Source organism: Haliotis cracherodii, unplaced genomic scaffold (assembly GCF_022045235.1).
Source record: "Haliotis cracherodii isolate W230 unplaced genomic scaffold, xgHalCrac1.p SCAF_17, whole genome shotgun sequence".
Classification (NCBI taxonomy): Eukaryota; Metazoa; Mollusca; class Gastropoda; order Lepetellida; family Haliotidae; genus Haliotis; species Haliotis cracherodii.
In genome coordinates, this window is record NW_027266272.1 from 21,169,106 (window position 1) to 21,193,017 (window position 23,912).

The 23,912-nt window shown below is 41.2% G+C and overlaps 2 protein-coding genes across 2 annotated transcripts; both read right to left on the reverse strand.

Moving 5' to 3' along the window:
* Nucleotides 1-5,752: 5,752 nt before the first annotated feature.
* On the reverse strand, nucleotides 5,753-16,529 carry LOC139464679 (uncharacterized). The gene is made up of 5 exons (XM_071246200.1): nucleotides 15,231-16,529; nucleotides 8,685-8,838; nucleotides 7,017-7,117; nucleotides 6,016-6,316; nucleotides 5,753-5,931 (listed from the first exon to the last, which is right to left on the reverse strand). The coding sequence occupies exons 1-5, from the start codon at nucleotides 16,527-16,529 to the stop codon at nucleotides 5,753-5,755; spliced, it is 2,034 nt and encodes a 677-aa protein (XP_071102301.1).
* Nucleotides 16,530-17,117: 588 nt separating this feature from the next.
* LOC139464680 (uncharacterized) lies at nucleotides 17,118-22,340 on the reverse strand. The gene is made up of 3 exons (XM_071246201.1): nucleotides 21,042-22,340; nucleotides 17,907-18,695; nucleotides 17,118-17,345 (listed from the first exon to the last, which is right to left on the reverse strand). Exons 1-3 carry the CDS (start codon nucleotides 22,338-22,340, stop codon nucleotides 17,118-17,120), a joined length of 2,316 nt encoding a protein of 771 aa, XP_071102302.1.
* Nucleotides 22,341-23,912: the final 1,572 nt, after the last annotated feature.

The window sequence follows — 23,912 nt, forward strand, 5'->3', positions numbered from 1 at the left end:
ATTTATTGCAGCACACAAATTAAACATTTTCTGAAGCCCAAGATCATAGGAGTATTATTATAGTTAGTGTTGGTATGTACATAAACTCCCAATGTGCAGGTCCCTGTAATATACATCTGTTGTGTTTCATGGTGCATTTCTGTGTGCTTGGTAAATGCCTCTATTGAATAAAGCTTTATTCCCATCGATGTTTGTGTGTGTGTACTGCCTGAACTGATCGCACTGTGGAGATTTATGTATACCAACCCACCCAAAGGTGATATGGATTTCATGGCTCAACAATGCAAAGTTGCGAACAACAAACAAACACTTCAGACAGGCAGATGAGGTGGATGGACTCAAAGAAGAAAACATTCGGTCAAGTGATCACCTTTTCCCTGAGAAGAAAACAGCTGTTGTCCAAGAGCTTGCCATGCTTATGACACTTTCCACCCCGACCTGCTGTGGCTAATGGCAAATTGAGGACGGACTCTTCACACAGACTACATTTGGTCTCGAAACCAGAAACAATAAAAACCATAGCATTTTTCACTTTCAGATATTTTTTATTTGTCATATTGCAGACAGCTGGGTTATATAAACATCGGGCATATGGAATGCAGCAAAAAGGACAATGTAACAATTGTCAAAATATAGTTTTTGAGTCATGTCATTGTTACGCATCATATGTCGATGCCGTTTTAGGTATATGCAGTAAAAAGTAAGAATGTGCGGTGGCAATAATAAAGTTAAGTTACCGTATTCCACTAATAAGCGCCCACGGCGGTATTTGCTAATATATTGGCTAGTGAACAATCCCAATTAGCACCACTTCCGATTGATCAAGGTTCACAAGAAATGTTTATTCGCGTACAATACGCACTTGTGTGTTATATGCACCCATAATTATGGGCAATTAAATTCTAGGAAAATATATCTGTCGTATATAAACATTTCAGGCTGTCAGCATAAACCACGAAATTTATCTTACAACTCTGTCTTTTTTACCAAAATAATATTCTAATAAGAGCCATCCTATTTCTAATTTTGAGAGGGCCCTGGGCGCTTATTACGTCGAATACGGTAATGCTAAATAAATGTGATCTGATTGTGAAGCACAAATCAATACAATGTTATGGTTACAAACATTCCTGTACGACCAGATTTGGTACATCAGCATCATTAAACTCTGTACCCAGATTCGACAACTCTCTCCGTCAACGATTAACGGTATCGAATCGGAGTGAAGTTTGAATGTTGCGGGTGGATGGACAACGGATTGACAGATGGTATATCATAAAATCACTTGCACCTTTGCAGCTTTGGATTCGGATCCACTCTGCTTATTCCGTTACCTACGTCATACCCTGGACTGCAGGGGAGGGGTGATATTGAATTGTTTCATTGTAAATTGCACACCCACTGGTATCTATAGTGAATACAAAATGAGGCCTGATATTGTAGTTGTTAGAATATATTATAAGACGCAAGTAATCTAGCGACGTTTGTATGAGGGTCAGACTGCCACCAAATTGTGTAACATTGTTGTCACGTGAACAGTTGACCTTGTAAAATATGGATTCCCACAATGCTGACCAAGATGTCCTATGGTGTTGAGGTGAGTCTTGATTAGATGACAATGAAACTTTCTATGTATGATCGAAATTCCGTTGATATTGTGTACAGTCCCGTATGAAATGAAAGTGAAATTGACTATTTAATAACACACTACACAAGACACAAAGAACAACACTGGCTTACATCTGAGTGACGGGAAGGCTTAAGCATGATAATGCATGTTTTTATCAAGTTATTGACAAGCAAAGGATTTTCTTCAATAACTAAGACATATCGCCAACAACTAATCTCAATGCTGCAGTGGAATGATGCTTGAGCAGAGGGATTTTTTTTACGCAATATAATTAAAATCAGATCTAAGTTCTCGCTGCCGCTAAACAAGATCCGAGGACATCCCATTACGGGTCACGTCAGAACGACCTTTCGCGAACTTTGACCGACCACTGAAACGACAGACAAGAAGTCGACATCAGCCAATTAGAAAGCCGCTTTCTTGAGCTTTACGGCACTCGTTTCAACCTGGCGACTTTCATTTCAGACTACGCTTGAAAAATATGTTGACACAGTTCTCGATAAAAAAATTGAAAACTGAAAATTCCGGAATGTCTAATATATGGTTGAGATTGTGTGGCAGTGATTCCCACGTACTGTGCAACGCCTCCTCCGTTCAAATGTTTATCCCATGGAAGCGAGAGATAAACGATAATTTTGACGGAATCGGTCGTACGGACCGGGACTGTCGTTCGGAATACCCCGTTTTAACGTTTTCGAGTTTGCATGATAAAAAACACATTCCGACTGTCACTTTCATTTTCTGGTAAGCGACGCTTTGATTGGTCGGATGAAAGGTCGTGACCCGTAATGGGATGTCCTCAGATCTTTGTTTTGCGATAACGAGAACTACGATCTGATTTCAATGAGATTGTTTTTTTTACGTTAAGTGCTGAAAACTGATAATCATATCTTTACTTTATTTCATATTCACTTCAGAAATACACCACACAAACTATTTTGGGAACACTATTTTTAAATATAAAATTAACAGCAACTCTCGACATCACTAGTGGTCTGCATTTTCTTACGATTGTACCTCGCTTTGTAAGTTTATACTTCACCGCATTCAGGGCGACCAAACATATAAACTTTCACACAACTAGAAAGGTGTTTGCACAACATAAAACAAAATCAGACCCGCCTCCACACTTTCCCGAATGCAACGGAAATGTTCTATGCAATTAGGTACTTTCAGTGAAAAGTAATGAGCACTTCCGGTTTATTTACGTCACTTCCGGTTTGAGAAAGCATGTCTATTGTAAGACCACTTTGAAACAGAAACTACTGTGCCTTTTTCAAGATTAATAAGAAAACGAAATGCACTTTTTGGTGACATTATTTCCGGTTAGGGAAAAAACATATCTGAAGCATGTCAATATTAATCAGAAAATTCTATTCCGTTTTAATGCTATCACTTCGGGTCAGAAGACACAACACATACCCTAAGCAGTGCTACTTTAAAACAGAAAGTCCCATGCCTCTATAGCTACACAATAAAACCTTCCATGTTCATAAGAAATCACTGCCCAATTAGAGTGGCTTTCTCATGATTATGGCAATGGTTTTGTCGTGTCTATTTACATGCTGGGTTCGAATCCCGGTTCGCCCCGATTATGTTTCACGCCGTGAAACGCCGTGATATAACTAGAATAATGTTAAAAGCGGCGTTAAACCCAACTCCTTCACTCACTATTTACATGCACTTCCGGTTTCATAACTTGACTCCCGGGTTAAGTAAAAGAATAACATTGCTCCTTCAGAAAAACGCTTTTGGAATTCAAGAAATATTTAAAACAGAAGTACCAACCTCTAGATAACTGTAAGAAAGATGTATGCACTTCCGGTTGCACTGATCTTGATCCTCAATTGTTGCCAATCGCATCCTTGATTATTTTGAGATTAAAACATGGGTTCATGCTCTTCCAAACATCTCGGACAAACACAGAGGGTTTGTTCAGTACACAAAGAAGCATCACAATACCTCAGGAATGACAATTCCAGTGACTTTGAACTTTAATTACGGTCGCTCAAAACCTGGCCACTTCAATGCCCTCCCAAAGGATGACATGTGCCAATCACAGTGAACACTTGAGTTGTCACGAACATTAAACATTTTTTGAGTGCCTGACCTAGAAAGTGAATTTAAACGTCAATATGAATTACATGTATTTCATGAATATTTCAAATGGCAATCCAGCATATGAATCGAATGTCCTTTGGTGGAATGAAACGTAACAACGAAAAATGAACGATTAAAAATAGGTGACAGTGACCTACCAGTGATATTACAAGATTGTCATCACTTGTCATACTTAAGAAGTCAAACAATATAATCACCATATGCATATAACTTAAACAAAGTCGACAGAAAATGGCAGATATGATATTGATTTTTATCAATCTAGAATCCCGAGGATGACCTTGATCATTGACATGACTGGGCAATGTACCGAAACGTAGATACACATGAAATGATATCAACGAGACGTCCAAGCTCCGCGTGGTTTCAAAAAGGAAAGTGGAGCGACAGCAGCGCGGCAACACTCAAAAACAAAACATTAAAACATCCCCATTCACAAAGGGCTGAATACCAGCTCAAACAAACGACATTTTTCTTGATACTTAACAACAAACTACGTGTCAATCATGAAATTGACGGTACTGAATACATTCGAAGGCGTGGCCGTTAATTATAAAATGAAATCGTTTCATATAAAAATATAAATACGTTTAAATGCCAAAGACATTTATTTTTTGTAATTCTATTTTATTTCATGAGTCATATCACATTTATGGTTTCAGGTACTTCAGTACATAAACTGCCTGGCAAAAGAAAGTTTACACCCATGTTTGATGTTGACTAAAATGAATCAAACAAGAAATAGTTAGTAGATGGTTATGTATTTGATTCGAGTATCCTAGGCGATATTACATGCATCAGATCAATGACTATCTTACAACAGGTGACGTGCACACAACGTCTCAACGAAAATGGGGTTGAAATTTCACAGTACGCAGTAATGAGCAGAGTGAAGCAGGTATTTTTAGTGTACACTTTCTTATGTCTGGCAGTTTATACCAATGGTGTATATTTCAGTGTATACGCTACAGCTATGTATAAGTGAGTGAGAATGGTTTAAAGTCGCTCTGTGTTTCAGTTCGGTGTGGCAGCATAGTGTGAGAGAGAAGCAAAAAAACACACTAAATACATCAACGAAGTGCGAAACAAAAAAATCACAAACATTTTCTAACACATCAACGAATTGTGAAACAATAAACGGTGAATAATCAAGTATGACACTTTGCTATTAGTCAATTCCTATTAACAATAAAATAGCATGCCACACAGAAACAAAAGTATGTGTACGTCTCATGCTTCAATCGTTTAGAGTTGAAAAAGCCAAGATAAAATATCAGAAACATCACTTATGGCTTATAACGCACGAATGGACCTAAACGTGGACATGTATACTTTGCCAGTATGTAAACACAGTGACATTTCTAAATCAATATATTAGTATCAGGGAACTCGTTCGCCTTGTTGTTTTCCAAGAGTCGGTGGGATGGTTAATCAGGCGGTGTGTGCGTTGATAAAGGGTTATAGCCCTAGGTGTTACGTGGGTAGAGTGGTGCTGGTGTGGGAGGAGTCTCGAGCGTCAGGTGTAAATGATATGTGGGAGGAGTCTCGAGCTTCAGGTGTACATGTTGTGAGGGTGGAGTCTCGAGCTTCAGGTGTGGGAGGAGTCTCGAGCTTCAGGTGTACACGATGTGTGGGAGGAGTCTCGTGCTTCAGGTGTACATGTTGTGTGGGAGGAGTCTCGAGCTTCAGGTGTGGGAGGAGTCTCGAGCTTCAGGTGTAGATGATGTGTGGGAGGAGTCTCGAGCTTCAGGTGTACATTTTGTCTGGGAGGAGTCTCATGCTTCAGGTGTACATGTTGTGTGGAAGGAGTCTCGAGCTTCAGGTGTGGGAGGAGTCTCGAGCTTCAGGTGTACAAGTTGTGCGGCAGGAGTCTCGAGCTTCAGGTGTGGGAAGAGTCTCGAGCTTCAGGTGTAGATGTTGTGAGGCAGGAGTCTCGAGCTTCAGGTGTTGGAGGAGTCTCGAGCTTCAGGTGTAGATGTTGTGAGGCAGGAGTCTCGAGCTTCAGGTGTTGGAGGAGTCTCGAGCTTCAGGTGAGGGGGGATTCTCGAGCTTCAGGTGTACAGGTTGTGTGGGAGGTGCTCGAGCTTCAGGTGCACATGTTGTGTGGGTGGAGTCTCGAGCTTCAGGTGTGGGAGGTGCTCGAGCTTCAGGTGTAGATGTAGTGAGGCAGGAGGCTTGAGCTTCAGGTGTTCATGTTGTGAGGGTAGAGTCTCGAGCTTCAGGTTTACATGTTGTGTTGGTGGAGTCTCGAGCTTAAGGTGTACATGTTGTGTCTCGAGGTCTGAGGTCCAGGCGTGTACATGGGAGGTTGGAGGCGGCAGTTTCAGGTGTTGTGTAGGACGGTGAAGGCTTGAGTTTCAGGTGTTGTGCGGGAGGCTGGAGTTTCAGGTGTTGTGCGGGAGGCTGGAGTTTCAGACGGTTTGTGGGAGGCTGGAGTTTCAGACGGTGTGCGGGAGGCTGGAGTTTCAGACGGTGTGCGGGAGGCTGGAGTTTCAGACGGTGTGCGGGAGGCTGGAGTTTCAGACGGTTTGTGGGAGGCTGGAGTTTCAAGTTGTGTGTGGGAGGCTGGGGTGTCATGTGTTGTGTGGAAGGAAGGAGGCAGGAGTTTCTAGGGTTGTGTGGTAGGCTATAGATTTAGGTGTTGTGTTGGAGGCTGGAGGTAGCATTTGCAGGTATTGAGTTTGAGGTTTGAGGCTGGAGTTTCAGGTGTTGTGTGGGAGTGAGGAGGTTTGAGGCTGGGGTTTCAGGTGTTGTATTGGAGGGTTGAGGATTTTGGTAATGTGATGGAAGCCTGATAATCGATGATATCAGATTCCTGTATCTCTTCACGTATACATAAAGTTCAATTTCAGCTCAAAGATCTCGGAACCCCAAAGAACAAACCATAAACATAAGGCATATCAATGTCATATTCAACCCATAACAAGCTAGCAAAACCAAACGCGAGTATTTGCAACAATGAATCTGGTTTTTTAAGTACATGTATCATCACAAGGATTAAGAATTAGTGTAACCGTTGCAGACATTTTAAAGGAGGACTACACTCATCTGTCTGTTGGTCATTTGTCTAGCTTCAGGCGTATTTATTATTGCCTGCAAGATTGATATACATAATAAACTTTGAGGAAGCAGACAGACAAACTAGGGTTTGAACGAAGTGGACCACACTTTCTGGGACTGCCAATTTGCTCGAGTCAAGCTCCCCTTTGAATGTGATTAAACGGAATGTGTGTACAATCAGGTGTGTAAGCTTCATTTACTTCACCGTCAGCATCAGCAGAAAGAGTCTCTCCAGAATGTAGTCCCCATGCAGTTGGAGACAGCTTGTTGGAGTGTAGCGCTGTTCACAGCCATTTAGGTGGCAACCTGTAAGAGAACAACAGATACAGGAAAATGTTCAGATGCAGCATACACAAATGAAACGATGATTTCATTGAAAGGATGCTGTCGAGAGTCCGGTAATAAAAGAAGGAATGAACGTGTCAGTTTGATATCGAAATGGATTTGATTGTATATATCTCAATATATTTTAATACTCTATCATTGTTTTACATGGGGAGTAAGTGAGTGTGTTTTACATCTTTTTTAGCAATGATACAACAATACGTGGAACGTTCCCCTTTACCATTAGATAATGGTTTTCCTATGAGTGAGGGATATATGTGGAGCTTGCACCGGTAGGACACGTATCACATCGGCTCCGTAAAGTCTCAGCAAAATACAGACGTAGAGCATTTACAACAACTTGAAAATTACTCACACGAGTTAAATAGTGGTCTTAGCACATGCTATTGAAAAAGGTTAGTAATATTTGTGTAAACTGAAGCCTTGTATGCACAATTTTACGATGTTGATAAAATGTGAGTGAGTGGCGTACTGCCGGCTGTCACGGAAAGCTCGTTAAAAAAGAGCATGAGTATCTCTGTTCGGTGTTGGGGGGCCGGGTCGGCTCGTTCGTACCCAGGAGTCGAAAACCACCGGTGACAAATAGTTCGTTGATTTTGAATGGTGGATTTATTTCTAGACAGATACAATTGTTGCTTATTCTGAACTTGTGTATTTTCCTGAATTGCCGGTTGTCTCAACATGGCGGTGTTAAGGCCAGTTGTCTGTCGACAGTGGGTGTATTGCAAACGAAATCAAATCAGACCATGTGCAATGAACTAACTATTTGTAGTAAACCACATGTACCAAGACTATTGCAACTATGTTGTGACATAGAACTGAATCCTGGCCCACGAGTACGTAGTCAGAAGGGACCAACTGAAAAGCAAACGAGACTCCCTTATCACACGAGTGTTGACAGCGATAATGACGAGCAAGGCGACATTGTTTCTATGTTCAGAGACATTAAGAAGGAAATACAGTCTTCAAACTCAAAGTTTGAGAGTTTCAGGGAAGAGCTCATGGACGAACAAATTCGTTTGAAAGAAGAAAATAAGGAACTTAAGACTAAACTTAAAAGGCTTGAAGTAAAGTTTGACAGATACGAAGCCCAGAGCAGAAGGAACAACATCATAATACATGGTCTTGAGGGCGTGGCCGGCGAGTCGTGGGATGACACAGAGAAGTTAGCCCGTGACTTCATGAGTGAGAAGCTTGGGGTGAAAGACGTAGATAAGAATTCAATTGAGCGAGCACACCGCTTGAATACTAAATCAAAAGTTAAACCTGTCATCGTTAAGTTTACCTTTTTTAAAGATAAAAGTTGCGTTTTGGATGCAGCCAAAACCAAACTCCGAGATGATAAATCGTTGAGAGTTGTAAATGATCTCACTGAGAGGGTAAGAAATGTTCGATCAGAGCTGATACCGTTCATGGTTCAAGCCCGAAATGATGGTAAAAGGGCATACTTAACATATGACAAATTGGTTATATCTGATCAAGTATATGTTCTGGCAGATGATGGCAGTTCCCTGAAACCAGTGGGTACCACCAGGCGAGTTCCTCACCCTGGTCGTAATGCTGGCACAGATAGAGCTGCACAGGGAGTCCACGAGCTTCATGAGGTGCTTGAGAACCAACCCATGAGCCACAGGGTGGGACACTCCAGGGGTGAGCAGGAAACTTAGGGACTCGGCAGTGGTCTGGACCACAAACCCATAATGGACACTGATTCCCGCTTTGGTAGTTGCCACATAGATATGTCAACTTGCCTATATATATGTTCATGGAACGTTCAAGGACTGCTAACAAAAATAAATGATACTAATTTTAAAAGTTTTCTTGAAGGGTTCGATATATTTTGCCTAATTGAAACAATGGTGTACAACGTTGATAAAATCCGTTATCTGTTTAATGATTATATCTGTCTCCCTGTCCCAGCAAAACGTATCAGTACATTTGGTAGATTTTCTGGTGGCGTAGCACTGTACATAAGAAAGACATATGCTCACTACTTCAAGAGAATTCACACAGAATAGGAAAACTGTGTGTTTGTAAGGTTATTAGGCTGTAGAGAACCAGTTATTTTAGGAGGAATATATATACTGCCAGAAAATTCCCCATTGTATGAAAATCCTAAAGGTAATGGTATCGAAGATCTTGATGATAAAATAGCTGCCATTAAGTCCGAACATGATAGTGACATAGACCTACTCCTATTTGGGGATTTGAACGCTCGAGTTGCACAGCAGGATGATTTTATTATTGAAAGTGAAGAAGATGTAGATTTGCTGAATCTAGGGGAAATGTATAGCTCTGATGTATTCTGTATGCCTAGAACTTCTCAGGATGAAAAAGTAAATAAGTTTGGTTTATCACTTCTTTACATCTGTAAACTTTGGGGTATCCATATAGTTAATGGAAGAAAGCTTGGGGACAGTGAGGGGTGTTTTACGTTTATCGGCTTTAATGGAATGAGCTTGATAGACTATTTTATAGCATCAACTACTATATTTGCTCATATTACCAACATGTTTGTGCATAGTCGTACAGAGAGTGATCACTTACCAATATCATGCCATTTTAGTTATTGTCCAAATCAAATCCCTCAGTATCCCAAAGATAACGTACACACAACAAGTATCCCAAGATATATTTGGGAAGAAGGTGGAAAACAACAATTTAACGCCAATTTCTCTTCGGATAAAGTACAATAAATTATTCAGAAATTCTCTAACTTAGTAAATGAGAACATAGATGAAGCTGCAGATGAATTAACAAATCTATTTTATGTTGCAGGATCTCATTTTGAGAAAGTAAGGAAAGTACAATCAGGTGCATTTCAGGTTCATAATCAACCTCAGTGGTTCGATAATGAATGTAATATATTAAAGAAGTTGAAATACAACTGTTTGCACCTTCTTCGAACAACAAAAAGTCCCCTAAATTTGAGGTTGTACCTTGAGTCTAAAAGAAATTTTAGAAAATTATGTCATGAAAAACAAGAGTGTTTTAAGCAAAAAACGATTGAGTCCATAAATTCTGCCCTACTAAATAAAAACTGCCAAACTTTCTGGAGTAGTGTTAAACGTTTATTACAATACCGCAGTCGAAAATCTGGGGTGCCACCGTCTGTATGGGTTACTTACTTTCATGAACTTTTAAATCCTGAACAAGTTTCCGATAATGAGTTTGATAAATCTGTGGCAGATTTTATCAGACATCATGATCCTCTGAATTGTGAGAAATGTAACGATACTGAGGTGCTTTCAGATATGATAACAGATGAGGAAATAAAACAAGTATTGAAAACTTTAAAATTAGGTAAGGCGCCTGGATCGGATGGAATACCACCCGAGTTTTATAAATATTGCATGAATATCGTCCCATACTTAAATATACTTTTCAATGCCATTTTAAAGACAGGGACTTTCCCTTGTGCCTGGAATATTGGCCTTATAATTCCTTTGTATAAATCTGGTGAGTCAACAAATCCTAACAATTATAGAGGAATATCCCTCCTAAATGTAATGGGTAAAATATTTACTTCTGTTGTTGAACATAGACTTAGATACTGGGCTGAAATCAATGAGATGTTATCGGAATCCCAAGCTGGATTTAGAGAGGATCATTCAACAACTGATAATATTTTTGTTTTGCAGGCGTTGTGTCAAAAGTATTTAAGAAAACCAAAACATCGCTTTTATGCCGCCTTTATAGATTTTAGAAAGGCGTTCGATTTTGTTGATAGAAAGAAACTATTGTTTGTACTTCTCCAAAAAGGCGTTCATGGTAAAATGTATAAAGTTATTGAAAATATGTATAAAAATGTTTGTGCATGTGTGAAGATAAGTAATAGCAGATCGGATGTTTTTAACACCTCTTGTGGTGTAAGACAGGGCTGTATGTTGGGCCCATTATTGTTTATCCTCTTTATTAATCAATTAGTGTCTGAAATTGAGGCAAGTGAATGCGGGGCATTTTTGTAAATGAAGTTATTGAAACAATTAAGCTGCTGCTCTTTGCAGATGATGTTGTCCTACTTGCAGACTCCGTGATAGAATTGCAAAGAAAATTAGATATATTAGAATTATTTTGCAATAAATGGGCAATGGAGGTAAATATGGAAAAATCAAATATTATTGTTTTCAGAAACGGTGGGTATCTAAAAAAAGTGGAAAAATGGTTTTATAAATCTATGGAAATGCAAGCAACTTCACATTATAAATACCTGGGCATTATATTTTCTTCCAGGTTAATCTGGTCTAAAGCTTGTGAGACTATTTCATTACAAGCTAGAAAGTCATGTTTTCCGTTATTTCAACTTATGAAAACTTATCCAGATATATCTTTGAAGACAATTGTTGCTTTGTTTGATTCAAAAATTGCACCCATTCTATATTATGGTAGTGAAATTTGGGGATATACATACAGAGGATCTATAGAAAGAGTACAAAGTTTATATTTTAAAAGATTTTTGAAACTGGGAAAACAAGCGTCTTCAAGTGCCGTTTTGGGCGAAGTTGGCCGTTTTAACCTATGTATAAATTGTTTTAGCAGGTGTCTAAAATATTGGTGTAGACTTATTCGTATGAACCCGAAGCGTTACCCCTATGCCTGTTATAAAATGTTACAGTCACACGATGCGAATGGGGCTTTGAACTGGGTTTCACATGTCAGGATGTTGTTATTTCAAACAGGTTTTGGTTATTTCTGGATTGCTAAGGATTGTGGAAACACGAAGGGTTTCATAACCATGTTTAAACAGAGATGTGTAGATATGGAGATACAGAAATGGTTTCAAAAGATTACCAGCTCACATTTCCTGTCACATTATAATTCATACAAGTCATTACTAGCGCCAGAGATGTATATCACATCGGGTGTTTTAGATAAAGACTTGATCTGTGTATTAGCTAAGTTCCGCACTCTTTCGCATAGTTCGAAAATACAAAAACTGCGTTATAGTAAAAATAATGCGAAAACAAATGTTGATCAGCTGATGCTATACTGTGACCAGTGTGATGAATTAGTTGTAGAGGACGAGTACCATTTTGTACTAGTCTGTTCATACTATAAGCAAAGTAGAAACACATTTATTCCACAGTATTACCATAATCATCCTTCTCGTCAAAAATTAATTGAACTAATGTCCTTTACAACACATTCAACAATCAAAGGTCTTGCTTTGTACCTAAAGAGAAATTTGAAAAACACAAGAAACAAACAAACATAATTATGTAGTATGTATTACGTCACATATTACGGAAACATTGTAAATCAACTGTGTGAGATCCACAAATAAGTTAGATATAAATGTATTGTACTCTGGGCCACGAGGCCTCCAATACTGAAATAAAGAATCTTGAATCTTGAAAAAAAGAATCTTGAGTGCTTATGTAACCAACCTGGTTTAATCTGTCTTAAACTTCGATTATCTTAAGAATGATATCATATGATAAAGCGATTAGTATCCTCGTGTGCTTCCGTATCGAAAAATCGTATATTAGGATCACTCAGGGTTTATATTCCTACTCAGTTTCTGAAGTTATTACAGTGAATTGCAATCTGTCTTAACTTTGATTGTTTTAAGAATGACATCATATGATAAAGCGATTATTACCCTCGTGTGCTTTCTTAACCTAAACCCGCCTCCGTGGTCTAGTTGTAGAGCGTCCGCCCGGAGAGCGGAAGTTCGATCCCCGGGGGCATCATACCAAAAGACGTTATAATATGGTACTTGTTGTTTCCCTGGTCGGCTCGGAGTCAGTATACTGTGTCTGAGTGGGGTATTCATGTTAAGCCGCGGCATGGTATCTCAGTGATTATATAACCGGCACACGCCAAGGTTAGTACAATCAGTAAATGATGTTACTATTAACATCCGAGTAAAACTTCAGAACCACGGGAGGCAACGCACGCACGTCGCTATAAGAGTGTAATATTCTTGGACGCGAAATTAAACCCTATTTCACCTCCGTATCATAAATTAGAAATAAAACATATTTTTAAAGGCTCGCATAATACAATTCTTACTCCTGATATAGGATATTTACGATACAAAAACACACTCAGCTAATAATCCCTATTCAACAGACAATATGACTTAGAAGGGTATAAGGTATCCGTAATACAACTAGAATCTCCGATTTATCAGGCAATCTACCAAGTTTATTTAAACTTTGAATCAAAATAAAGATAAGGTCAACACAAAAGAAACATAAAAATAATAAGATTATTTATTTATTCCAGAATTAAATGTTTTCTTGAATGTAAACAAGTGAATTTTCTTGGCCACGAGGACTTTGTGATGAAGCGAAAATTCAAAGAGAACTCCTTGTATGTCCGAATGTAAAATCTCAGTTTATGATATTACTTTGTTACACAGAGGCTTTTGCTTGGTAATATCATCTCCGTTAAATGTCTTCAAGATAAGCCATCCCCAGCCCTCTCTGTATAAGGACCAGGACTGAGTCTGTTAATGGTATGTCAATTTGTAACTTGAAACTCCACAATCTCTGCTCGGATCCGAGCACATTCTGACCAGTGGAGGATATAGTAATAAGGCCATATCAAAAGTTTTATAGCCACTGGACAGTGAGCTTATAATGTCAATGTCTGATACTTATTACCAATCATTTTGAATAAAATTTGGTATTGAGAGGGTCGTGACTTTGGAAGTTACATGCACATTGATGGTAGAGAGGGAAGTGTCTTTTCTTCAATAAATATATATAGCAATAGTCTACCCTAGGGGCAGTCACGTGCACATTGATGGTTGAGAGGGAAGTGTCTTTCCTTCAATAAATATATATAGCAATAGTCTACCCTAGGGGCAGTTACGTGCATATTGATGGTTGAGAGGGAAGTGACTTTTCTTCAATAAATATATATAGCAATAGTCTACCCTAGGGGCAGTTACGTGCATATTGATGGTAGAGAGGGAAGTGACTTTTCTTCAATAAATATACATAGCAATAGCCTAGTCTAGGGGCAGTCACGTGCATATTGATGGTAGAGAGGGAAGTGACTTTCTTTCAATAAATATATATAGCAATAATCTAGTCTAGGGGCAGTCACGTGCATATTGATGGTTGAGAGGGAAGTGTCTTTCCTTCAATAAATATATATAGCAATAGTCTACCCTAGGGGCAGTTACGTGCATATTGATGGTAGAGAGGGAAGTGACTTTTCTTCAATAAATATATATAGCAATAGTCTAGTCTAGGGGCAGTCACGTGCATATCGATGGTAGAGAGGGAAGTGTCTTTTCTTCAATAAATATACATAGCAAAAGTCTAGTCTAGGGGCAGTTACGTGCATATTGATGGTAGAGAGGGAAGTGACTTTTCTTCAATAATTATATATAGCAATAGCCTAGTCTAGGGGCAGTCACGTGCATATCGATGGTAGAGAGGGAAGTGTCTTTTCTTCAATAAATATACATAGCAATAGTCTAGTCTAGGGGCAGTTACATGCATATTGATGGTTGAGAGGGAAGTGACTTTTCTTCAATAAATATACATAGCAATAGCCTAGTCTAGGGGCAGTCACGTGCATATTGATGGTAGAGAGGGAAGTGTCTTTTTTCAATAAATATACATAGCAAAAGTCACGTGCATATTGATGGTAGAGAGGGAAGAGTCTTTTCTTCAATAAATATATATAGCAATAGCCTAGTCTAGGGGCAGTTACGTGCATATTGATGGTAGAAACTAATAGGAACCACATAGCAGTAGGTTGGAGCAGCAAGAAAAATGCAGAAGTAATTTGCAGTTTGTGACAGGATAACCCTACCTGTCCTCTTCGCACGAGACTTGACATAACATCATTGGTCTATTTGATGTAATTTGGAGCTGCACCCTGTCTTTTTTTAAAGCCAGGTACGCTTTTAGAACCATCGTTACGGACATTACCTTATCACAATTGTTATCAGTAGTAGTAATAATATTATATATAATAATGCTAGAACAGCATGGTGTCTGCGAGTGCCATTCACGGCTCGCCGATCTTTCTAAAGAAGGTCTTTATAACAGGAACAACAGTAACACTTCATAAATGAATTTCCGTATAAGAAAAACAATTGATTACTTACCGGTCTCTTACTGACGTCATCGTTTGCACTGGAACTGACGTCATCGTTTGCACCGTTTGGTCTCGCCGTGTCGCCATGGTACAAAGAACAGGTGCTGGTGAAGCCATGGTTAACTCTTCCAATATTCCCCTTCATCTCGGTTGTCTCATCCATCTGTATCGGAGTAGATCTGACATCCGCTGAAGGTCGTTGATAGCCAGTGTCATCAAGCCTGTGGTTGGTGTTTGTTGCAGTCTTGTATTTCCTTTGTGGCAATTGGCCTCGATCGCCAGAGGGCCCTGATGAAGATCCCGATGTCAGATGTTGACAGAAGATTTGGGAGGCAACTCGACGGTAGGATTTGAAGGCCAACAGAAACAGGGGTAGCTTGAAGACAAGGTACACATAGTTCAGGAAAATAAGGCTGTTTCCAATAATGAAGAGAAGAACGCCATTGTCACTTTTAAAATGAATGTGGGAGGAGTCAAAAACCCATATAGGGATAAATGTTACCAAGTAGGTGATAGATACGACAAGGATGCCCTTTGCTTGACGGACATAAAGCTTGGTAGCGGAGGCGGATGTGTTTGAAACGTTCTCTTTCTTGCGCATGTGGAGGCATATGCGTGTGAAGGCGATGATGATAATTGCAAGTGGCAGAATGGTGTGAACGAACACAGTAAGACATACAAACCAGGCATTCTGTTTACTAACATTCATCAATAGGCTATTATCACGTTCTAGAACGAAGACGTTGTCTGCTGCCAATGCTAAACTGCCACATCCAAAGACCACGAGCCAGGATACTACCATGAAGATAGTGATTAGTTTGGGTTTGTAGTGGACTTTGTAGAGAATAGGATTGCAGATGACTATGTGGAGGGCGAAGAGCGTCATGGCCAATGACAGCGTAGACTCACTAGTAAAGATGCCAATGACGATGCGCTGTACAAGGATGGCCGTCTGCAGGACATTTTTGTGAGGGTTGGTGTATATGATCCCATACAGAACAAGCCAGGATAGTCCCATTCCTGCGTCAGCAACAGCCTGGTTCATGAGGAGGCGTCCTGAAGCTTCCATCTTTGTCGTGGCCTTGTAGATCAGCAACAACAAGACAGCGTTACCAAATACATTCAGAACATCACAGCACGTAAAAGTGGTTTCTATTATATGCTGAAGGCTATCAAACAAATGATTAGTTTGGTTGGCCCCATGACCGTCGCATCCAGATGACATGTTAGCAGCGTTGCATTCTGCGGCTATTTCCTGAGGAGGTAACATGTCAGAGATGTTAAAACCCACAGCTGATGTGTTGTCCATGTTGGTGTGCTGTCCACTCTTCAGTGAAGTGGCGTCAACATACGCCTGTACATGGCAGCAGGTGCAGCTGACCAATGACAGACCCTGCCTTGTGTAATCAATAACTGACCAACGATAGGCTAGAGTAATGTTACCGTGGAGGTCTCTGAAGTAAGCGACTCTGATAGATTAAAACATTTCTTAGCAATGATAAAGATAATTTATTTTAGTCATACCTCTTTGCGATAAGTTTAATATATTAAACTGTTAATCGTGAAATTGATCAAAAATTATTAACATTCTCTGATTATAGTTTTTACGACCTAATATTATTTCTGATAGAATCGATGCAAACAATCGCAGTTAACACTAAACTAACGGGCAAAAGAAACGCCACCAAACAATTTTCTGGTCTAAAACAAAACAGACAGAAAATTTAGTAACAGTTGATGTTTTATTATAAAAAAAAGCAACTATTCAAAAACGGTATTTGAAAATGACAAGATCAAAACCAATGTACTTAAAGTTCTGCATATACGTTTATCATGCTGGGTGCACTTCCAAGTATCGACGTTGATCTCCTTTAAAGTCCCGTGCTACACAAGTGGCTCAGTATCGGACGTGACCCCCTCCAGCAACGATGCAGGCCCTAACACAACGTCGAACTGAGTACACGAGTCTCCTGACATCCTGATTAGGGATCCTACGCCATTCTTCCTGCAGGGCAATCGCCAAGGCATCCCACTTCAATGGCGGTTGTTGACGTTTCCGAATCCTGCGTCCAAGTTGGTCCCAGAGGTGCTCTATGGGTGACAGGTCCGATGATCTGGCTGGCCACTGTAATACGGTCACGTTGTTTGCGTTCAGAAAGTCGCTTGCGATTCAAACTATGTGAGATGTGGCGTTGTTCTGCTGAAACAGCGTCCATTGGTGTCGTTGCAGGAAAGGCAGTACCACAGGCCGCAAAACCTCGTCAATGTAACGACGCGCAGTGAGATTTCCGTCGATGATGATCAGATCCGTCTTCTGGTCCCCGCAGATGCCACCCCAGACCATGACACTTCCACCTCCATGAGACTCCACTTCTTGGACGCTACAACGTGCCATCCGTTCGCCACGTCGTCGGTAGATTCGAACCCGCCCATCAGACTTGAAGAGGTGACACCTGCTCTCATCGCTGAAGAGCACTCTTCGCCAATTTCTCTGCTGCCACTGTCCTGGCCCATCTAGGTCTGTGACGTCGGTGTAGAAACGTTAACGTCATGCCCTTGAAAGGCTGATAGGCACGGAGACCATACAGGCGTCGTCTTCTAGCAACGGTCCTTCTGGTGACTGAATGTCCAAGACTGTTTGCGGATGATGACGTCACAGTTCGGAATCTAGACCACCCGTAAATACCGGTCTTCCTGTGGGATCGTGACCTTGGGTCTTCCACTCCTCGGCCTGTCTGCAGTACTTCCAGTTTGCCTGTGACGTGTGGCGATGGTGCACTTGAAGCAGCCCATGATCCTGGCAACGTGCTCCCATTTTCAACATACCAATGGCTCTCTCCCTCTGCTCTGCAGTTAGTCGAGGCATGTTCGTTGTTTTAAACGGTTTCATGTGATGAGAGAGTACAATCCTGCTCATGTTTGGTGGTGTTGGGATGTGGTGGTGTTGGAGTGTGGTGGTGTTGGGATGTGGTGTTTGGGTGTGATGGTGTTGGAACGTGATGGTATTGAGATGTGATGGTGTTGGGGTTTGGTGGTGTTGGGGTGTGGTGGTGTTGGAGTGTGGTGGTGTTGGGATGTGGTGTTTGGGTGTGATGGTGTTGGAACGTGATGGTATTGAGATGTGATGGTGTTGGGGTTTGGTGGTGGTGGGATGTGGTGGTGTTGGAGTGTGGTGGTGTTGGGGTGTGGTGGTGTTGGAGTGTGGTGGTGTTGGGATGTGGTGTTTGGGTGTGATGGTGTTGGAACGTGATGGTATTGAGATGTGATGGTGTTGGGGTTTGGTGGTGTTGGGGTGTGGTGGTGTTGGAGTGTGGTGGTGTTGGGATGTGGTGGTGTTGGAGTGTGGCGGTGTTGGGATGTGGTGGAGTTGGGATGTGATGTGTTTGGATGCTAAGGTGCTGGGGTGTGGTGGTGTTGGGGTTTGGTGGTGTTGGAGTGTGGTGGTTTTGGGATGTGGTGTTTGGGTGTGATGTTGCTGGGATGTGGTGGTGTTGGGATGCTATGGTGCTAGGATGTGGTGGTGTTGGGGTTCGGTGGTGTTGGAATATGAAAGTGCTGGAGGGTGGTGGTGTTGGGGTTTGTTGGTGTTAGGGTGTGGTTGTGTTGGGTTGTGGGTTTTGGATGCTTTGGTGTTGTGTGGTGTCGGGATGTGATGGCGTTGGGTTGTGGTGTTCTTTGGGTGCAGTTGTCTCGAGGTTAGGTGATGTTGAGGTTGTATCGGGGAGTGTTGGTGATGGGTTGTGGTGGTGTTAGGGTGCCGTGGGGATGGGTAAAGGTGGTTTAGGGAGTGGTGGTGTTGGGGTTAATTTGTATCGAGGTGTGGTTGTTTTAGCGGTGTTGTTTCTGGGTGTTAGCATCAAATGTTAAAAGATATACATCATTACTAGTTACTTTAGACCAAGAGGAGCTATTTCTGAAGAAATCCAATGTGGCAATTAGTCTTTTCCTTGTACATGCTATACGGGAAATAATCTTGAATGATAGGGGCAGATACGCGAAGTACATGCTAATTAGATACAGGAGATATGTAGCAGGTAATAGGTCTAATAGACATAAATTACGTGTAGAAACAGGAAATAAGGAGCAGTTATGGCTGGCGACACCAAATCTACTAATTAGGAGGAGAATTTAGATCGTCTTACAATATAATTTGTATTGATTCTGTTTGACCGTAAAGTTTTGACGTCTACATTAACAGAGAGGGATATTTATAATAAGTCAGTTAGTTATGTTTACCAAGTCCTTTCGAGTTCAGATGAAGAAAATGTGTTTAAGCTACAAATCAGGTGTGCTGTCCAGCAATTCACTGGTGCATGCACACGTTTGAATTTGTAAAGAGGTAAAATGCTTCAAGCTGAACAGGCTTTCTATACTAATGTAACGTGTTCTGTAAAGTTATTGTGTTTCATTCAAGATTCAGTTAATGGTTCACTTGGTGGAAAACAAGGATGCAAAATGTCACCGACTTTGCTCTCTTTTTAATATGTGAACGATTTAGTGGCTGAAATGAACACTATACAATGTGGTGTAACTATTGATTACTGTGTACTGTCAGTGGTGTTATAGGCTGCTGATATTACCTTGCTTGCCGCAGCCCATCACCACTTCATGTCCATAGATGGTGGAGAGCTCAGTCTTTTCCCGGTGGATTATTTTTTCTGTTATTTAGCAGCAACTCTTTTTTTTAAAGATTTGGGAATGGTTTTGTAGCTTTTATTTTGTTGCTGTTATTTTGCAGAGATTTGCATCATTCGTCACAACTCGCCCCTTTCCGTAACCCGCAAGAAGACTCACCCTATCGATGAATGGTATGTGCGAAAATAAGACAAACCAATCAGAATACGCGTATGATTTCAAGTTCTTCGGAAAAGAATCTCTCAGAAATAATATTTGATTTTACATATGTCTTGCATCTAAAAATATACCCAAGACACAGTTAAATGTGTTCAATCATACTGTATAATTCCGCATGTCCCGATGTGCTTTAAATTGCATGTGAAATATATATAATATATGGGGAAATATATATGAACCATTAGCAACGAGTTGACAATTGTTTTAGGTATGCCCGTTTGCGCTAAGACGGAACCCGGTCGCAAAAATGGCCATGAGAGGGACACGAGTCGCTATTCGGCTATCTCGTATTTTCGCACATAACATTCATCGATAGGGGGACGAGTCTTCTTGCAGGTTACGGAAAGGGGCGAGTGGTGACGAATGCACACACGCATCTGAATAAAGTAACTTCCCGACGACTAATCACTGCCCAAATACAATGCAATGAGCGTCCACCAACTCTCAACAGAAACAATGTAACATTGTTAAAATAATTGTTCAACAGTAAAATACATTACCATATAACAACATTCAAATAGCAAATGTAGGATATATCCAGTTTCAGTAGTTCGATAAGAAGTGAGGAAGTGATAAATTAATACTTGTTCAAATCGTTATTTGTGGTCAGATTTCTATGAATAATACGGTATTGGAACCATCTAAGCTTTGTGTTGTTTGTTGTTCTAAATGGTGAGTGAGTGAGTGAGTATGACTTTATCCTGCTTTCAGCAAAATTCCAGGTATATCACGGCGGGGACACCATATATGGACTTCACACATTGTACCCATGTTCTAAATGGTAAATAGTTGAGGGTTCTCCAAATGTCTTATAATATAATATTATATATAATAATGCTAGAACAGCATGGTGTCTGCGAGTGCCATGCACGGCTCGCCGATCTTTCTAAAGAAGGTCTTTATAACAGGAACAACAGTAACACTTCATAAATGAATTTCCGTATAAGAAAAACAATTGATTACTTACCGGTCTCTTACTGACGTCATCGTTTGTACTGGAACTGACGTCATCGTTTGCACCGTTTGGTCTCGCCGTGTCGCCATGGTACAAAGAACAGGTGCTGGTGAAGCCATGGTTAACTCTTCCAATATTCCCCTTCATCTCGGTTGTCTCATCCATCTGTATCGGAGTAGATCTGGCATCCTCTGAAGAGCGTTGGTGGCCACTGTCATCAAGCGTTTGGTTGATGTTGGTTGCAGTCTGGTATTTCCTCTGTGGCAATTTGCCTCGACCGTCAGAGGACACCGATGAAGATCCCGATGTCAGGTGTTGACAGAAGATTTGAGAGGCAACTCGACGGTAGTATTTGAAGGCCAACAGAAACAGGGGTAGCTTGAAGACAATGTACACATAGTTCAGGAAAGTAAGGATGTTTCCAATAATGAAGAGAAGAATGTCATTGTCACTTTTAAAATGAATGTGGAAGGAGTCAAAAACCCACAGAGGGATATGTGTTACTATGTAGGTGATAGATACGACAAGGATGCCCTTTGCTTGACGGACATAAAGCTTGGTAGCGGAGGCGGATGTGATGGAAACGTTCTCTTTCTTGCGCATGTGGAGGCATATGCGTGTGAAGGCGATGATGATAATTGCAAGTGGTAGAATGGTGTGACCGAACACAGCAAGACATACAAACCAGGCATTCTCCTTACTGACATTCATGAATATGATGTTATCACGTTCCAGAACGAAGGCGTTGTCTGCTGCCAGTGCTAAAGCGCCACATCCAATGTTTAGAAGCCAGGTTACTGCCATGAAGATAGTGATTTGTTTGGGTTTGTAGTGGACTTTGTAGAGAATAGGATTGCAGATGGCTATGTGGAGGGCGAAGAGCGTCATGGCCAATGACAGCGTAGACTCACTAGTAAAGATGCCAATGACGATGCGCTGTACAAGGATGGCCGTCTGCAGGACATTTTTGTGAGGGTTGGTGTACATGATCCCATACAGAACAAGCCAGGATAGTCCCATTCCTGCGTCAGCAACAGCCTGGTTCATGAGGAGGCGTCCTGAAGCTTCCATCTTTGTCGTGGCCTTGTAGATCAGCAACAACAAGACAGCGTTACCAAATACATTCAGAACATCACAGCACGTAAAAGTGGTTTCTATTATATGCTGAAGGCTATCAAACAAATGATTAGTTTGGTTGGCCCCATGACCGTCGCATCCAGATGACATGTTAGCAGCGTTGCATTCTGCGGCTATTTCCTCAGGAGGTAAAATGTCAGAGATGTTAAAACTCACGGCTGATGTGTTGTCCATGTTGGTGTGCTGTCCACTCTTCAGTGAAGTGGCGTCAACATACGCCTGTACATGGCAGCAGGTGCAGCTGACCAATGACAGACCCTGCCTTGTGTAATCAATAACTGACCAACGATAGGCTAGAGTAATGTTACCGTGGAGGTCTCTGAAGTAAGCGACTCTGATAGATTAAAACATTTCTTAGCAATGATAAAGATAATTTATTTTAGTCATACCTCTTTGCGATAAGTTTAATATATTAAACTGTTAATCGTGTAATTGATCAAAAATTATTAACATTCTCTGAACATAGTTTTTACGACCTAATATTTATTTCTGATAGAATCGATGCAAACAATCGCAGTTAACACTAAACTAACGGGCAAAAGAAACGCCACCAAACAATTTTCTGGTCTAAAACAAAACAGACAGAAAATTTAATAACAGTTGATGTTTTATTATAAAAAAGCAACTATTCAAAAACGGTATTTGAAAAAGACAATATCAAAACCAATGTACTTAAAGTTCTGCATATACGTTATCAGGCTGGGTGCACTGCCAAGTATCGACGTTGATCTCCTTTAAAGTCCCGTGCTACACACGTGGCTCAGTATCGGACGTGACCCCCTCCAGCAACGATGCAGGCCCTAACACAACGTCGAACTGAGTACACGAGTCTCCTGACATCCTGATTAGGGATCCTACGCCATTCTTCCTGCAGGGCAATCGCCAAGGCATCCCACTTCAATGGCGGTTGTTGACGTTTCCGAATCCTGCGTCCAAGTTGGTCCCAGAGGTGCTCTATGGGTGACAGGTCCGATGATCTGGCTGGCCACTGTAATACGGTCACGTTGTTTGCGTTCAGAAAGTCGCTTGCGATTCAAACTATGTGAGATGTGGCGTTGTTCTGCTGAAACAGCGTCCATTGGTGTCGTTGCAGGAAAGGCAGTACCACAGGCCGCAAAACCTCGTCAATGTAACGACGTGCAGTGAGATTTCCGTCGATGATGATCAGATCCGTCTTCTGGTCCCCGCAGTTGTGCCATCCGTTCGCCACGTCGTCGGTAGATTCGAACCCGCCCATCAGACTTGAAGAGGTGACACCTGCTCTCATCGCTGAAGAGCACTCTTCGCCAATTTCTCTGCTGCCACTGTCCTGGCCCATCTAGGTCTGTGACGTCGGTGTAGAAACGTTAACGTCATGCCCTTGAAAGGCTGATAGGCACGGAGACCATACAGGCGTCGTCTTCTAGCAACGGTCCTTCTGGTGACTGAATGTCCAAGACTGTTTGCGGATGATGACATCACAGTTCGGAATCTAGACCACCCGTAAATACCGGTCTTCCTGTGGGATCGTGACCTTGGGTCTTCCACTCCTCGGCCTGTCTGCAGTACTTCCAGTTTGCCTGTGACGTGTGGCGATGGTGCACTTGAAGCAGCCCATGATCCTGGCAACGTGCTCCCATTTTCAACATACCAATGGCTCTCTCCCTCTGCTCTGCAGTTAGTCGAGGCATGTTCGTTGTTTTAAACGGTTTCATGTGATGAGAGAGTACAATCCTGCTCATGTTTGGTGGTGTTGGGATGTGGTGG

Bases quoted from the DNA above. Each gene is read 5' to 3' on its own strand.
- LOC139464680 (XM_071246201.1), bottom strand. From the start codon at position 22,340: ATGGACAACACATCAGCCGTGAGTTTTAACATCTCTGACATTTTACCT. The intron at 18,696-21,041 runs GTAAGTAATCAA...ACCACATCCCAG, and splicing joins ATGACGTCAGTAAGAGACCG to CAACATCACACCCAAACACC. The intron at 17,346-17,906 runs GTATTTACGGGT...ACCGTATTACAG, and splicing joins ACGATCCCACAGGAAGACCG to TGGCCAGCCAGATCATCGGA.
- LOC139464679 (XM_071246200.1), bottom strand. From the start codon at position 16,529: ATGGACAACACATCAGCTGTGGGTTTTAACATCTCTGACATGTTACCT. The intron at 7,118-8,684 runs GTACCCACTGGT...GTTCTCTTACAG, and splicing joins GGTGAGGAACTCGCCTGGTG to GTTGCCACCTAAATGGCTGT. The intron at 6,317-7,016 runs GTGAAGTAAATG...ATGACACCCCAG, and splicing joins TCTTTCTGCTGATGCTGACG to CCTCCCACACACAACTTGAA.